General features: G+C 34.6%; 1 protein-coding gene across 1 annotated transcript; it reads right to left on the bottom strand.

Annotated features, from left to right (window-relative positions):
* Positions 1–12039: 12039 nt before the first annotated feature.
* Positions 12040–12549, bottom strand: LOC114087783 (keratin-associated protein 13-1-like). The gene has a single exon (XM_027929342.2). It carries the CDS (start codon positions 12547–12549, stop codon positions 12040–12042), a length of 510 nt encoding a protein of 169 aa, XP_027785143.2.
* Positions 12550–17197: the final 4648 nt, after the last annotated feature.

Genomic DNA, 17197 nt, shown 5'->3' with positions numbered 1-17197 from the left:
GGAAAGCTTTGAGTCATTTTAGAGTTCAGGCTTTGTCAGTAAAGGTTTTCCTGGTTTCTCTCTGTTTCTAGCTATTTCTGTTACGTGTTAGAAGCACTATACCACAGTGGTAGTAGATGGAAGATACATTAGGAGAAGGCGAATCAGCAGTGACAAGCAGTCAATCATAAAAGCATCCTTGCAAAGAGCAAAGCTGTGCCTCTGATCACTCGATAGAGTAAAACATAACCGAAGAAATCCAAGGCAAAATATCAATCAGAGATCTTTTCCAGTAAAATGAATGTGTGGAGATGAAAACTATTTAAAACTCAGCATGCAAATTACTAAAAATTATAGAATAATATGTACCCTATATAAATGCCCAGCCACAGTTAACAGATTTTCACTGTCAACTATCTGTCAAAGCAATCTGTAAGCACACACAATGAGTTATGTCTTTATTCATTTTATTTCAATTTCTCAAACTTTCCCAACTACATTCTGCAATATTTCCTGTTTTGCTTATCACACTAGGTTCCATCCTTCAGGAACTTTGGATGTCAATTTTTGTATAAGACAAGATCAAGGCCAGATCTTTATTCAATTTCAGTTTCCATTGCCTCATGTTCAGAAAAGGAAGAGCATAAAATTTATCTTTCACCAAATGCTGTTTAAGATCTTCCAGTAATAATGATCTTTAAACCTCTGAAACGTATTCAATTCAATTCAATAAGTCTTTTTTTTTCAATTCATAGATAAGCCTTTTTCTTTGTAGATTTCTGTCCTTGTCAAAATTTGGTCTATCATAGCAGTGTATCGTTTTCTGAAAGACGTGCAGACAGAGTACAAACAAAGCCACAGGAGCCACAGGGGATGCACTTATTAAAAAGAAAAAAAAAGGAATTCTAATTTTTATTAAATAATTCACAAATAAATTTGTATAATATATAAAAATTTCCACAGCATGTTGCAACTATAATATATAATAACTAGATTAACAAAAACTTAAATGGTTTCAAGAGCACACTAAAACAATGGGTCAACCTATCTCCCAGCTAAAGCAGAGAAGGCAATGATGACCTCAGATCAAGGAGTAGCTGCATATCTTGTTGGAGTTTAAGCAAACTGGAGGTAAACTCAGAGACTAAACCAAGAGACAATGTTGCTTGTCAATTACTTGAGGAATCTTACTAAGAGGGCTTACATTATCTGGAAAATGGTAAATAAAAATATTTACATATGTAAATGTGCATACATGTGTGTACAAACATGTGCACAAATGCAAGTATTTATATCCCACCAATCCATAGATGCTTATATACTATGTCTATAATGGAACAAAACATTACTTAAATTTTGAATAAGCATGTACATGTTATTAAAATCCAAAAGAATAGAAATAAGAGAGAAGAAAAGATTCATATTTGACACAAATTTAGAATTAGTTGTGAAAGACTTCAAAATAAATATAATAGCTATGAGAAGAATTTTTAAAACATATGGAAAGAATTGATAAATATATCGGAAATTTTAAGCAACTTGAAAATAATAAAAAAGTAGCCTAATAGATATTCTTTTTTTTTAAAGAGAGAGAGAGAATTTTTTAATATTTATTTTTTAGTTTTTGGTGGACACAACATCTTTTTATTTTATTTTTTATGTGGTGCTGAGGATCTAACCCAGCACGCCACACATGCCAGGCAAGCGCGCTACTGCTTGAGCCCCATCCCCAGCCCAATAGATATTCTTATATAGTAAGTTAAGATTGAAAAATAAAATTTATGAGATAGTATCAAAAGAATTATTATTGAAATGAAATTACAAAAAAAAATAAAGTTGAGAGTTTTTGGTGTTGTTGTTTTAATTCCTCAGTTTCAATTGCACCAAGGAATCAAGATTGAAAAAAGAGAAAATTAAAACATTGGAGACTTTCTGAAAAATATCAAGCAACATAAAATTTATGTAAAAATGCAACAGAATAATGGTACAGGAAAAAAGTTTTATGTAATAGTTGGAAAATGTGCACATCAAAAATACAACAACAAACAAATAAAAACTCCAATCCATAGGCACAAGTATTCTAAGATTCTTACATCAGAAAAAACACAAGAAAATCTCAAATGGGCATATAATAATGAATCCATTTAATTGATGAAAAACAAAAGCAAAAAGAAAAATCAGAAAGGTATCCAGCAGAATTTTTAAAAAAGCCATATACATTGAATTTAGGGGAATAGTGAAAAGAATTCCACCAGATTATCAGGAGAAATATAATAAAATCAGAACAAAATGAAAGATAATTTTAAAAGGCTAAAAATATGTCAACCTGGAATTTGATATTAGTTTAAAATATCCTTTGTAATAAAATAAAACACTTTCAGAAAGTCAATATCCTTACGAAATTCTAATAAATAATTTGATCTAGTCTGATTAGTAAGTAATAATTCAATTATCCATTGCTAGAAGTGGTTGGATTTGCAAAGTAAGATCTATGATCTCTGAATGACTCTCCTCAGACCAGAATTTTTTTTTTTTTTTTTGCATATCTGGGGCTGCAAATACTAAAACAAAAATATCACAGTCTGATATATCTATAATGAAAAGCACATGTTTTGAAATTGTCCACATGTATGTTGTGGACAAGTTATTTATTTATTCATTTTTTAAACAATAATATTTCCAATAACCTATATTGTACGGGGTTGACCATAAGAGCACATGACATCTCTTTAAACTGATACTTCTCATCATTTACATCTCAGTACAGTTTTGTGATGCATAATGATTTTTTTTGGCCAACAAGAGATCACATATTCTATGGTGGTCATATAAGTGTTATCACCTAGGGAGGTCATAATTGTTCTACTTTGTATAAATATACTTGCTATTGTTGGCACAATAAAATCACCTAATAACATATTTCTCAGTATGTATTCCCCCATCTTAAATGATGCATGATTGTACAAGTGAAGAATCAGAATAAGAGTAAAGAGTAAGAGAATTAGCAACCCCTTTGATTGATACAGAGAACATGAGGCAGAATTCTATCCTCTTTGAAAACAAATTAATTAACTTTCCACTTGTGTTAGAGGAGTTCAGGTCTTAATTTATTACTCTAACATTTTACTAGGAAGAACATTTTGAATACCTGTTTTTAAAACAGAAGTAATGAAGAAAGCTAAACTACTTTACTTGCCCAAAGAAATAAAGGAAAAAAAAAAAAAACTTCTACTTTTTAACACAGAAGCAAAAAATAATTCTTTTTGTTGATTTTCTTTTTTGTCACTGTGAAAAAAGACCTAACAAGAACTACTTAGAGAAAAAAAAAAGATAATATGGGGCTCACAGCTTCAGGGGTCTGAAGAGAGAACCAACCCCCTTGCTCTGGGTCAGCAGTGAAGCAAAACACCATGGCAGAAAAGTGTAGTGGAGGAAAACAGCTTAGGATGTGGCACCAGCAAGCAGAGATAGCACCATTCACCAGGGGCACAACATAAACCCCAAAGGCTTGCCTACATGCTCTACCTCCTCGGGCTACACTCTACCCGCCTACAGTTACCACCCAGTCAATCCATATCAGTGGGTCAATTCTCCAGGTCAAGGTCCTCATAACCTAATGGTTTTACCTGTTAACTTTCTTGCATTGTCTTACACATGAGCTTTTTGGGATACCTTCTATCTAAACAATAAAATATATGTATATATTTTTAAAAATATGCAAGTTTTTTGTAGCTTTTGGCTCATTCATTTTCTTACATAATGTCACTTTTTAAATTAAAATTGCTGACCATCATAAAATTTAAATTTTGGCATTTTGGATTATTTATTTTATATTTTATTATGATTTTAATGAATTCTGTTCTTATCTAATTCCCATCTTTGTAATTTCTAAAATTTTTTTAAGTTTCTCTACATTTTTGCTAGCTGCCACACAAAGCATGCTGAATATTCCATTTCAAGACTTCTTCTATTATTGAAATTCAATTTGTGTCCTCTTGGAGAGCAATATCTCTAATTTTACTATATTATATTATCATCCTGCATTTCAAAATATTTTCTAATTTCTTTCATGGCATTTTTTTCAGTGACATCTGAATCATGATAAATGACATTAATTAACTTGCAATACTGTAAGTTTTGAGTTAACATTAGTACCAATTAATTTATATCCTATATTTCCTCATATTTAGTTTTTAAAGATATGCATCACTAGTGGTGAACTAAACAAGAGCTCTAGTTTAAAATCTGATGGGTTTTTGTGTATAAGGCCTTTTTGTATAAGTTATTTGTGTGTAAGTTATTTGTCTTAAACAATACAAGTTCCAACTCTCTTGTATTGGTAGTTCAAGTTTTTTTTCTGATAGTTTAAGTTTTAACTCTCTCTACCTAAATATCTCAGGAGCAGAGAACTTAATGCACTCAATGAAAATTGACTATGTACAACTGCTGTCAACCAGAGGGAATTTAAGCACATATACTAGGGATGTACATAGCAAGATAACAATTCAGGTTTCTAGGGTGTGGTCCAGATTAAGAAGCATGTACACTTGAGGAAACAGTGCCTATTTTTACTATATTATATTATCATCCTGCATTTCAAAATGTTTTCTAATTTCTTTAGAAACCCTAACTTGTACTTACATTTGAGCTCATTTGATTTAGTTCGAAAGGTATTTAAATCCTTGTGTTTTAGTCAGATTTTTCATTACTATGACTAAAGGACCTGATCAGAACAGCTGTAGAGGAGGAAAAGTTTATTTGAGGGCTCAAGGTTTCAGATGTCTTAGTCCATGGAGGGTTGGCTCCATTCTTGGGGCTCAAGGTGAGGCAGAACATCATGGCAGGAGAGTGTGGTAGAGGGAAGCAGCTCATATGATGATCAGAAAGCAGAGAGATACTCCACTTGCCAGATATAAATATATACCCCAAAACCATTCCTCAATTCCCACCTACTCCAGCCACACCCTACCACTTTAGTTACCACTCAGTTAATCCCTATCAGGGGAATAATTCATTGATTGGGTTAAGACTCTCACAACCCAAGAAGGTACTCTTGTAAGGTACTCTTGTACAAGAGTACCTTCTTGCATTGTCTCACACATGAGCTTTTGGGGGACTCCTAACACCCAAACAATAATACCTTGTATGCCACACACTGCCTTCTGGGCTAATTCACTTCTCTAAGAGTGTGCAAACAGATCATCACTGAGCCCAGCTGGGAAGGGTCTAGGTTCTAAAGGTGTGGGTTCCCTGTTGGTGCCTTCCCAAAGCTTATTCCAGTGTAGCTGTAAATAAGCTAACTTCCAACAGGACTGCTTCAGTTGCATCTCATCAAAAAAAGGAAAGTCTTTAATTTCACCTTTATGGCTCCTAAGTTCTTACAAATGCTGTATTCCAGGAAATCACTAGTTCCTAGAACAAAAGATGGATCATTATAAATGAGACAAATTTAAAAATAAAGTGATCTTTTTATAGAACCAAGCAACCTTTAAAATTTTTTTCTGTATATCATTTCACAATCTTGACTAGTCCAGTGAGGAATTCACTCATTTATTCTAGTGTTTTTTGATATTTGAGAAAGTAGAGACTCAAAGAGAATCAGAGACTTGACTAAAGAGTTACTTTCTCTGAGAATTAGAAGTTTCCAATTTCCTCCTGAGAGTTAAGTAGCACGGATAAGGTGGCTGTACAGGCCACCAAGGTAAGCTTGCCATATAAATGTGAGTCTTGAGACCTACCAGTGTTGTGTGTGGGTGTGCAGCCAACTAATTCTAGAATTCCTGGTTCCTAAGTCCTGTTTTAATATTGTTTCAACAGTGCCTTGTGACATCTTCCTTCACCTTCCCTCTCCCCTCTTCCTCTTCTCATCCCTATTATCACTGCCAGCATCATCATCTCCAGATAACTTAGAAGTAATAAGAGTTTCTATACTTCTTCTTTAAAATCTAAAACTAAATACTGAAATAATGATAAAAATTTAGACAATTATATTCATATTTCCCTGATAGAAACTGAAATGTCAGATGTTCCTCTATGAACTAATTTTTATTTCATTTACAAATTTCATGATGTTTAAAAAATGTTATAATTGATGTTATGCCCACGTACCAAACCCCATCTGTGGGTGGGCCTCAGTCATCTTAGAGATTCTAAACATCCACAAAAATAGCATTGATGCTAAGGAATACTTTTAGCTAAGCTGGAGCCATCTCTGATGATTAAAATTATCTGCATATTAGAAGTAAAAGTGGTTCTCTGGTCCTTGTAAATACTCTAGATAGAAGAGAAAACTTCCTTTTAAAAATAATGAGGGAAAGAATCAATACATACTATACAATAATATAATGAAGCCCTCACACACAGTTGGTAATTACAATGTTGGGAACAATAAACATGTACTATTATAATAGTACTGAAGTTAAGCACAATAATATAACATTTTAGGATGCACATATTAAAGTATCAAAATTTTATCATCATATCTCAAGAAATGGCTCTAATCCTATACAAAAGTTGCTCTAGAAACAGCTTATTCCAACTCCCAAGACTTTCTCAACTTTCTGAGTTTACCAGGATCAAAACATTATTCTTCCTCTGTTCCTGCAACTTAGCCATCATGATCCTGAATCTCTTAATTCTCTTCAAAGGCATCCCTGTTCTCTGCCAAATTATTAGTATGCCATCCAAAGGTCTTGTCCCTTCTAGACTTTTGAGTCTTCCCCTGCTGCCTTCCTACCCACTCTATTATACTGACTCACTCTGTGACTCTTGAATGCAGGGATTCATGTCTAAACTACTGCCCTGGCAACTCTGTGTGCAGGAATTGCCAGTCATCTTGCTCCTAGCCAACCTGTACTTCTAACCTTGATGGATTCATATATTCAGTTTCCCAGGAGACTCATCATGAGTCATTTCTATGTAACTGATTTCACTAGTTTCTTTTTATGTATTCTTGTCACATGAGTGATTACAGATAGCAGCTTTGTACCCCCAAACTTAACTCCAGTGCTTTTTTGTATTAGTCATGCTTCAGTAGCACATTGTCAAACATCTTATCAGTACCAGTCAGTTCTCAAAATAATATTCATCTAGCACTGTTTCTAGGGAATGCATGATGAACAAATATTTTGATATATTTTCCAGGAGAATATGTTCATTCACATGTTACTCTATAATGACAAAATTTAAAAGCAATTCTTAAAAACAAGGTTCCTGTTTCTCTGAACTTATTGCTTAGCAAGGAAGTGCACAAATTATTGCTGTACTTATTTCCCAAGTATGTAAAGAATTTCAACTTTTATATCAATAAAATGACTGCAACCCATTTAAATTAAGGTGGAAAAATGAGCATACACTACCTAAAAGAAAACATGGGGATGGCCAGTAGCCAAAATAAAAGGTGCCAAAAATCACTGTTTCTAAGTAAATGAAACTTAAAATATCAATGAACTGCCACTTGGGATCCACTACATGGCTGAAAGAAATATGAATAAAAATGTTATTGATAGTGTGGAGTTCCTAAAACTCCAGGGCATTGGTGATGGGGGGTAAAATGAGAAAATTAACTTTAGAAAAATGTTTGGCAATTTCCAGTAAAGTTAAGCAAACTTTCATTTTATAGCCCAGAAATTCCATTGTTAGATTTTTCTCAAAAAAAAAAAAAAAGTATAAACATAGGTCCGCAAAGGACTGGAACAATCAATATCCATTGCGGCTTTATCCTTTGCTGCTTTATTCCACATTCATCAATGGGTGAAAGAATAAACACATGATAATACATTGACAAAAGAAACAGGAGACAGCAATAAAATAAACATATGCAACAATATAAAGAATCCCAGAAACATTATGTTGAGTAAAAAAGCTGGATAGGCGAGAAATATTGTATGATTTCATTTTTATGAACTCCCAGAAGAAGCAGATTAATCTATGGTGATAAAAGTTATTGCAATCCTTGGTTCTGGGAGGTAGAGATTTATTAAAAGGAGCATGAAGGAGTGATCCAAGGTAGGGAAATGTTCTATATCATGACCAAGTTGTCATACAATTAGGCATATTTGTCAAAAAATCATTCTTTATCCTTTAAATTTTGTCCATTTTATTATAATGAACTAACTGAATAAAAAAATTATTTAGATAACAAACAAAAAAAAATCAGCCAATCTCATATCTTTGCTTAAAACCATTTCGTAGCTTCTTATTGCTTTTAGGAGAAGGTCTGTCCTCAAGAATGAGACCTCTAAATACCTACAAAGAATGGCTTCAAAATGCCTCTGTGGCCTCATTTCAAGTCATTTCTTCCTTTTTCTCTCAAAGTCTAGCCAAAATGGTTTTCAATTTTATAATGCACATCTCAAGATTTTGAGTCTAAAAATAACCTGTCCCTGCCCCAGCTTCCTACCCCCTAGGTACTTGTCAAACCTATTTGAAATGTTATTCCTGTGGAAAACTTTTCCTGATTTCTAAGACTAAATGTATTTCCTTTGATGCATGTTATTAAGGACTTCTTTTCCACAGTTCATCATAATTATAACTATTTATTTGATATTTGCTTTGGTATTAGACTCTTAGCCTTATAAGGATAGTTATTATATATTTTCTTTATAGTATTCTTTAATATAGAGTGATGAGCAAGTGTAAACTTGTTTTTTTTAAAAAAAAAATATTCCACAGTGTGCATCTATAGTGCAGATTTTGGTTCATGGTAATGATTGAATGAGTATAATTTGAAAAGTGATTATTAAATATTGTTAAATATTCCTTATGCCAAATTATTGGGAATGGAAGTATTTCAGATTTTAGATTTTTTCAAATTTTTGAGCACTTGCTCATGCATAATGGGATTATCGTGGGGATGGGACAAAGTCTAAGCACAAAACTCATTGGTTTGATGCACAACTTACCCACATAGCCTGGAGGTAATTTCATACAAAGTTTTTCATGCACCTGTTTTGACTGTGAGCCATTACAGGAGTTCAGGCATAGAATTTTCCATTTGTGGTGTTATTTTGGCACTGGAAAGTTTCAAATACTGAAGCATTTCAGATTTTGGACTTCCAAATGAGGGATGCTCAACCTGTGCTCACAAAATGTTTGACAGTGTGTCCTGAGGCGTGTCGAGCAGCAACAACAAAACAACTTGGGCAAGGATTTGGGAGGACACTGCTGCTCCCTAGAAACACTAATGAAATAAGAATTAATACATAGAAATTATAAAATCAAGTGCCTAGAAATGATTCTGGAGAGAATTTCCTGGTAAACTGGTTATATAAATTCTTGGAAACCAGAACTGCAAACTAGTTGGTAGACAGATGATCAGCAGCTTTTGGAAGAGTAGTTGTGTGGGAAGCAGATGCTTGGGATATAAGCCTCTGGGTTTAAAAATCCATGCCATATGCATTTGTCAAAATATGTAGCAGGAGAAGCTGGAAGAGTGGAAGTACCTAGATAAAGCACAGATAAGTGCTGGCCTTCTGTTAATTGTGGAGAGTGGGTTAACATGACAAAAATTTAAAGGCTGTTATTTACTGTACTATATTTAATTGTTGGAATAAAAAAATGATAATGCATGCTGACAAGTTCAGAAACTAATGCAAAATTTTAAGATAAAAAACTTGTGGTGCTTATGCTGATTAGTTTGATCTAGTTTGTTATGGCAGTAACAGGGAACTAAGAGAGTAAAGATGCTTCCTGACTTAAGACAGGTTTACAACCCTGTAAACTCATTGTAAATTGAAAATACCATAGGTAAGAAATGCAACTTATCTACCAAATATTATAGCTTAGCAACATTGCATCCTGTAGAATATTGGTTGTAGACCCTACTTGCTACTGAGAATCATGAGTTTTGCACCACTTATCACTAGCCTGGGGAAGACCAAAATTCAAAATTTGAAGAGAGGTTTCTACTGAATATGCAACACTTTGGCACTACTCTAACATGGAAATATTACAAGATGAACCATCAAAGGCTAGGGACAACCTGTATTGCATTTCTGAAACCCAGGAAACCACTCTCTCCTCTGAAATATGGAGACAGTAACAGAGACCTGGGTCCAGCCAAGAAACTACAGTAGCTCCTTGGGAAAACCCAGCAGCTATCAATGTCTTAGTATACGAAACTTAGCAATCTACCCTTGCAAAGAATGTTAGCATAGGGATAGCTTGGATCTCAAAAAATTGGAAACAAATGAAATTACTTCAATGACTAAGTTCACTATTTTCTATGTTAATTTTTACAATGTAATCACTGATTTAAGCCCCCCCCCCCAATTTTCTTTCATTGTTCTTTTAGTTTATTCTTTAACTGTATCAGTGCCATGAATATTTTTAAATATGATGGAGAAAGAAGAGAAAGGAGAAGGAAACAGGGAACAAAGGAGAAAGAGAAGCCATGAAAGAAGCCACCGTTGGTTAGAAATTATGAAACAAATTTCATACAATAACCAGGTGCTCAGTTGCGCACTTATAATCCCATCTACTCAGGAAGCTGAGACAGGACAAACTGGGGTTCAAGGCCTGACCCAGCAACATAGTTAGACCCTCAACAAATTAGTGCAACCATGTCTCAAAATATAAAGGGCTGGCAATGTAGTTCAGTGGTAAAAGGCCCTTAGGTTCAATCCCCAGCATACCCCCCAGCAAAACAAAGAAAAACAAAACACAAAAAGCAAAAACAAAAGTCTCAAATTCAATACAATAAAGTAGTTCTACCCATAGCCCAACAGTAAGTTATTGTGTAACATTTTAAAATTCTATCTTGCTCTTCCATTTTAGTTTCTACCTCTGAATAAGTGTTTCAAATTCAATGAACTTCTTTTATTCTTAATATTTTATTGGTTTGGTAGTAAAACAGGAAAGAGAACATGAGGAGATAACTGTGATGTGCTATGAGATTAGCTTTTTTGCCAAGTGTCTAATACTCTGCATTGCATTTTTAATTTTAGAGAATGTTTTAAGATCTTAAGTGAAGAATATCTTAAGCAAAGCATAAGGGAAATATTTGAACATCACTTGTACTATATAAATATTGAGTGTTGTTTTATTATCATACTGCCTAAGTACATTTTTACTTGATAGTATCTTTCTCTAACACTTGGATGTAAGAAGAATGGTGTAGAAAAAAAAAAAAACAGGCCTATGCAATTTCATTTCAAGACACAACTGAGATAGCTGCTTTTGATGTTAGCAAAGGTTTTGATGTTTTCAATTAGACTTAGTTTATATGTTGGCAAGGAACCCAGGTGCATCTTCACACCTGTTGGGACTACTTTTTTTTTTCCTTTCTAAGTTTGCTGGCTGCCTTCTTACACAAATGGAGATAATTTGAGCATATTGAAAATAGTAACTGAAGGTCAGGGATTTAGACAATTTATAAAAAGTGATACTCCTACACTGTGAATACATAAAATTTGTAGGGAGTCTTTTTCTGAAAAATCTATACCAACCCATTAGTCTTCATTCTAATTTTATTTATGCACAGACCTCATCATCTAAAGCTAAATTTTGTTCTTGTACTTTTCAAACTTCTGATACATTCTAAACTTAGAGATGAAAGGCATATTCATTGAGTGAACATGAATATTCAATTCTCTTTACATTCTAGTTAAGAGAAAACGAATGAGTATCCAGGAAACTCCTTCTTAGATAAGAAAAAATATCTAAAACCTGATCAAAATTTGTGCATGTACCTGAAGATTGGAGCTTTCCAAACCCACAACTGCAAGTAATGGCAATACCAATTCTAGTCGATATATTCCAAGAAAATAATAATGTAAACAACGCAATTGAACGATATAATAAAGAGTTTATTAAAATAAAATCATTCAACTATTTTAGAGGGAAATGCAAAAGCTATCATTTCTAGCAACAATACAATTTGGATTATTTATTAATTTTATAGTTTGACAGTCAATGTAGCAGCCAATATGTGAGGGTGAAAAATAATAGGAAGGTCATAATTAAGAATATCAGAATGCTTCTCAGAGAAGAAATTAATAAATAAATTTATTACATAATTTGCATTTCCTAAATGGATTTGACCAATCAACAGGTTAATGATTAGAAGCCTCGTCTATATAATGGCTGGCAACAAGATGAATGGAAAACCCTAGAAGGAAAATAAACTGGGTTGCAGAAACTGGATCTGAAACCCTGGAAAGGGAAGCCAGAGACACCATAATTCAGAGATCTGAAGCCACTGGATCCACAGCCCAGTGAGTAGCAGCTTCTAGATCCATAGCCCAGGGAGTGGCAGCTGCTGGACCCAAAGCCCAGAGATCCAGCATAGGTCCTCTGGCAGGGCCTGCAGAGTGTGGATGTCCTCTGGCCATAGCAGGAAGGCTGGCAGGGGCTGGACACCACACAGGACTTCTGGCAGCTGGTGGGCTCACAGCAGGTCTCCTGACTGTCCCTGTAGAGAGAGGAGCCCAGCTGGCAGGTGCTGGGATAGCACAGGTCAGTGCTGTAGAGCAGGTTGCTGGGGTAGGAAGAGCCACAGGAGCTTGGGAAGCACAGGGAGCCCCCAAGGGAGCGAGAGGAGAAGTTTCCAGAGCAGCAGCTGGAGGACATGTTGAGAGGAGATGGGAGCTCAGCTGAGTGGAACTGAGAAGATGCTGAGTTTTAATGTCCCCTTCTGGACAGAGGCATTTATATACTCTCTGCAGTAGGTGTGGTACCCAACAAGGGCCATCCTTTACATACTTGTGCTCCTTCATTTACAAATGTGTAAGTCAGTAATGTCTTTATAATTGCATTTGAATATTTTTCCACATAGTCTATTTGTGGATGCTATTATTGTGTTTTTATAGCCAAAGCCAATAAACACTCCTATGTCAGAAATGCTCTGACTGTTTCACCTTCGTGCTATTCTATCCTGTCCAGGAAGGCCCTTCCTTTTCTTCTTGGCATCTTTCTATTTGTTTTGTCACTGGATATTACGGTGGAATAACTTGTTGCCATCATTTCTCATTTTCCAAAATTACCATTCATGGATTCCATATCATTGTCCTATTGTGTCTCACACTATAGAGAGGGAAAATATGAGCCAAGACCAATTGAATAATATTGATGCCTAGGACCAGAGAGAAACCTGAGCAACTATTCGGGGTCTTGGTGGCCGTGAAGAATAGAACTGAGACAGAGTCAAGTCGTGTCCTATTTGCACTCTTAGGAAGAGGATTAAAGTGGTAAAAACTCATAGGATGAGAGAAAGAAGAATTTTAGATTCAATGTATATGACATGAGGACCGTGCTTGGACTGGATTCTCATCTGTTTGTGTAGCTCCCTGGAGAATTCCCTCCTCTTATCTTACACTCCATAAGTCTTGATTTACTTACAGTCTACCTGCTGTGGTCCAAAAATATGTCACTGTTATTTTTCAAAAACCTTGCTTTCTGTTGGCTGCTCCTAGGTAAAAACTTTGCCAGCAGAGATTGATGGGTTCCTGGGAGAAAGGATCCCTTCGATTGCTACCTTTGACTGTTTCCCCACTGACCTTTTAAGGAACTACCCTTACTCTGCCCAGGCTCAGGAACCCCTTTCCCTCTCTCCTTCAGCCTTCTCTCAGGGGAGATTTTGAAGAAGAAGAATGTAGGAAGTTTTAATATATTGAATATTTTTATACTTCTTTTGGACATAACTAATCAATTGGTGTTTACAAATGAATTTGAAATGAGTAATTCCTCTTGGGCATACTGACTAGAGTTAGAAAACAAAATTATTTCAGTTGTTTAATGATTTTAAATAAGTTAGGTGTTTGTCTTTGGAGCCCATCTGCAGACTGGCTCTGAGAAATGTCCACTAAAGCCATCTTTTAGCCATCTCCACGCTGGTCAGGACAGGTCAACATCATTTTGTTGTTGTTGTTGTTACAATTTCACATGTGAGTTGATGCCTTTTATCAATACAGTAAATTCTCAACTGTGTTCTCTTCAGATATTGTTTCTGTCCCATCTGTTCCTACTTTTTTTTTAGATTCCAATTAGAAGTCACACTTTGTAACTAGGTTGAATATACCTTTTAGAATCTCTTCTGCATTTTCAAATCTTTTGTCTCTTTATGTTTCAGTTTGGGAATTTTCTTCTATTCTCTGTTTTAGTACACTGCCTATGAATCTATGTTTAATCTCCCTTCAAAATTCATCAAGTTTTTCAAATTTGTTACTGTATTTCAAATTTCGTAAATTTTTATTAGATACTATTGCATTGTGTTCAATATTCCACCAAAATTCTGTCTTATCCTTCATTTTTTAAACATACTTTTTATTGAGAATAAAGTGCTCTCATTTCTTACTGCAAAATTCTTCACATAGGTGCAATCATGTGTCATTTAATGAGAAATGTGAGGGCATCCCATTTCCAATGCCATGAGGTCTCCTTGAAAAAAGAAGGCTCTGAGTCACAGGGAGGTGCAGTCTAATGGACTTACCACTATATGTGCAATTTGTCATCGACTGAAACATGGTTATGTGATACACGGATGTATTTTAATGTGTGATTTTGTCCTGTGCGTTATATGGATCCTGTGATTCAGATTCTATTTTCTTGTGTTCTTTTGAGTTTTATTCTTCTTTTATTCTTATTATGTTTGGAGTGAATAATACACACTTCATATGAAAAAAAAACTGGATAATTTAACCTTTTTCTAGAGAGAATTTTCTTCTGTTTCTGACAGGCTGCTAGAATAAAGAAACCCGTACCCTAGATCATCTTAATCCAATCAGGGATTGATAGAATTTAAACCTGGGCTTCAGTCCTTATGAGAAGCAGTCTAGTAGAAATTTAATTTTATTTCTAAGAAATGGTTCTTTAAGGTCTGGGATATTTCCCAGAGCCCAAAGTCTTTGATAAGGCCTGAATTCCAATTTAGTTTCTCTAGTGAGTTTGTGAAAATTCCCTCAGTCTCTTAATCACTACTTTGAAAATCAGCATAGAATTTTAAGGGAATTGCAGCTACAGGTGCAGGCTCCTTTCTTTTGACTTCAGTTTTGGCCCTCAGAGTATCTCTGTGTTTTGATATTTCTCTGAAATTTACATACATATACAGAGCATATGCATGTAAACATACACACATATACATATATACACACACTTCTAGACATTTTCTCCAACTATTTTATGTACATTAGAACAAATGATTTAATATTTTCAGCCACGTGCAATTACTCATATAATTTTGAAAGATGTATTTATTTTCAAAATATATAGGAATGACTCAAGTAAAAAAAGTAGCTACCATGAGGTTGGCCATTTAAAAGTCCATCGCAGTAGCTTCAATTGCAGTAGAAGCAACCTTCCAGGATTCTGCAATTTCAAATGCTGTAGTTGAGGGTTTCCAGCCTGATTTTCTAACACTGTCATTTTTATACCACATGCATCTGCTTTCTACTGGATCACAATGCAGTTTAAAACTCACCTCAAGGTTTTATACCATTTTGCCTTTTATTTCAGTGTCATCCTTCCAGAGGCTACCTTACTTATTTCCATCTGTTTTGTTATCTATGGTGTTCAAAAGGACATGCCACCCTCAGTAGCAGCTGTGAGTGCTTTACCTATCACCCATGGGGAATCATTTGTATACACTGAAGACTGATTTTATAGAGCATCTGTAAAATTCTGCCTTCGGTCTTTTTCACTTCTCAAAAGCATGCTGCACTCTTACAAGGGATCCTCCACTAGGCCTGAACTCCAGTGGAACAGTCCCAGAGTGACAGCTGGAGTAATAATGCATCCTGTCTGTGCTCCTTCTATTCCTTGTTACATTTTCCCTCTCCATTTAGGTGTTTACCTGGATAACCTGCCAAATAAAGAATGTATATTGAATCCAAGTTTTCAATATTTGCGGGGAGGACTATGTATTAAAAAACATATTTGGATGCTTCATCAGTATGTTTATTTTGGACAACTTTCAGTGTGTCTCCTCCTTATAAAATTTTTATAAAATGATTCCTGGAGAAAAATCCCAATAATATATTAAAGAAGAAGTCTGTTTTAGTATTGCACATGGCAGATTTAAGGAAAATATCTATGGTACCTTCTCCAATTTATGTACTTTTGAGAATAGAGAATTCAAAAGTCATCTAACAACAACAACAACAATAAATTATATCTTGTGGCAATTTGTAATAGAATAAGCGATTAACAATGATTTTATGTAAAAGTTGGCTTGTGTTTATCAAAGTCATAAAGTAAGTGATTGATAAAAATAAGATCTCCAGTATGTGAGGAACATGGTAATTTTGAGAAGAAAAGTAGGTGGGAAGCAAAAGCTGTATCTTTCAACTATGGATGAAGTTCAGCTAGAAGCACACTGCCAGTATCAAAAGCATTTTAACTGTAGCCTGATGATGAGAAATTATAAACAAAACATCAGAAGCCTCTGTGTGCATAAGTCCAATTCATAAAATTTAAGTGAAATAGTCCAACGTTTAATGATTAAGTTAAAAATGATACCTGTATTATGAAGAACAAGCAATAAAACTTTTGAGATTAATTTAGTTCAAAGCTGGGGCATTTATAAATTATCCTTAAATTTAACTTAATATGGGCAAAGTTTTAAAGATTTAGACATAAAGCGAAGGGAAGAATATCTCTTTCCCATTCACTGATTCAGAGAAACATCCTTGAATAAGGAGTAAGAGTAACTAAAGAACAATTAATAAATCCTCCAGTTTTGAACTATAAATGTATGGTCCCCTTCTAACTCTTAAGTATTTTTTGGTTGTTTGTTTTTCTGGGGTACCAGAGATTGAACCCTGGGGGTACTTAGCCACTGAGCCACATCCCCAGCCCTTTTTAAAAATATATTTTATTTAGAGACAGGGTCTTGCTGAATTGTTTATGGCCTCATTAAGTGGCTGAGGCTGGCTTTGAACTTGCAATCCTCCTGCCTCCTAAGCCCTTGGGAATACAGGGATGTGCCACTGCACCTGGTTTAACTCTTAAATTTTACTGCACCTTGTTTAACTCTTAAATTTTATCTTCAAGTTATTAAAAATAGTTATATTTGAAACAACACCAAAAAAACATGAGAGAGAAACAAAATCTGCAATATCATATTGATAGGACACTTAACCTCCTTGCTGAGGCACAAAATAAGAAGACATGAATTCTGGTTTTAAAGAATAAAAACTAAAGGATTCACAGAAAAGCTACTTGAATTAAGGGTATTACCTTCTTCTATCATTCCCATTCCTTCTAGAAAGTCTGTATTATGTTA

This window comes from Marmota flaviventris, chromosome 8 (assembly GCF_047511675.1).
Source record: "Marmota flaviventris isolate mMarFla1 chromosome 8, mMarFla1.hap1, whole genome shotgun sequence".
Taxonomy (NCBI): Eukaryota; Metazoa; Chordata; class Mammalia; order Rodentia; family Sciuridae; genus Marmota; species Marmota flaviventris.
This window is presented reverse-complemented; position numbering and strand designations above follow the sequence as displayed.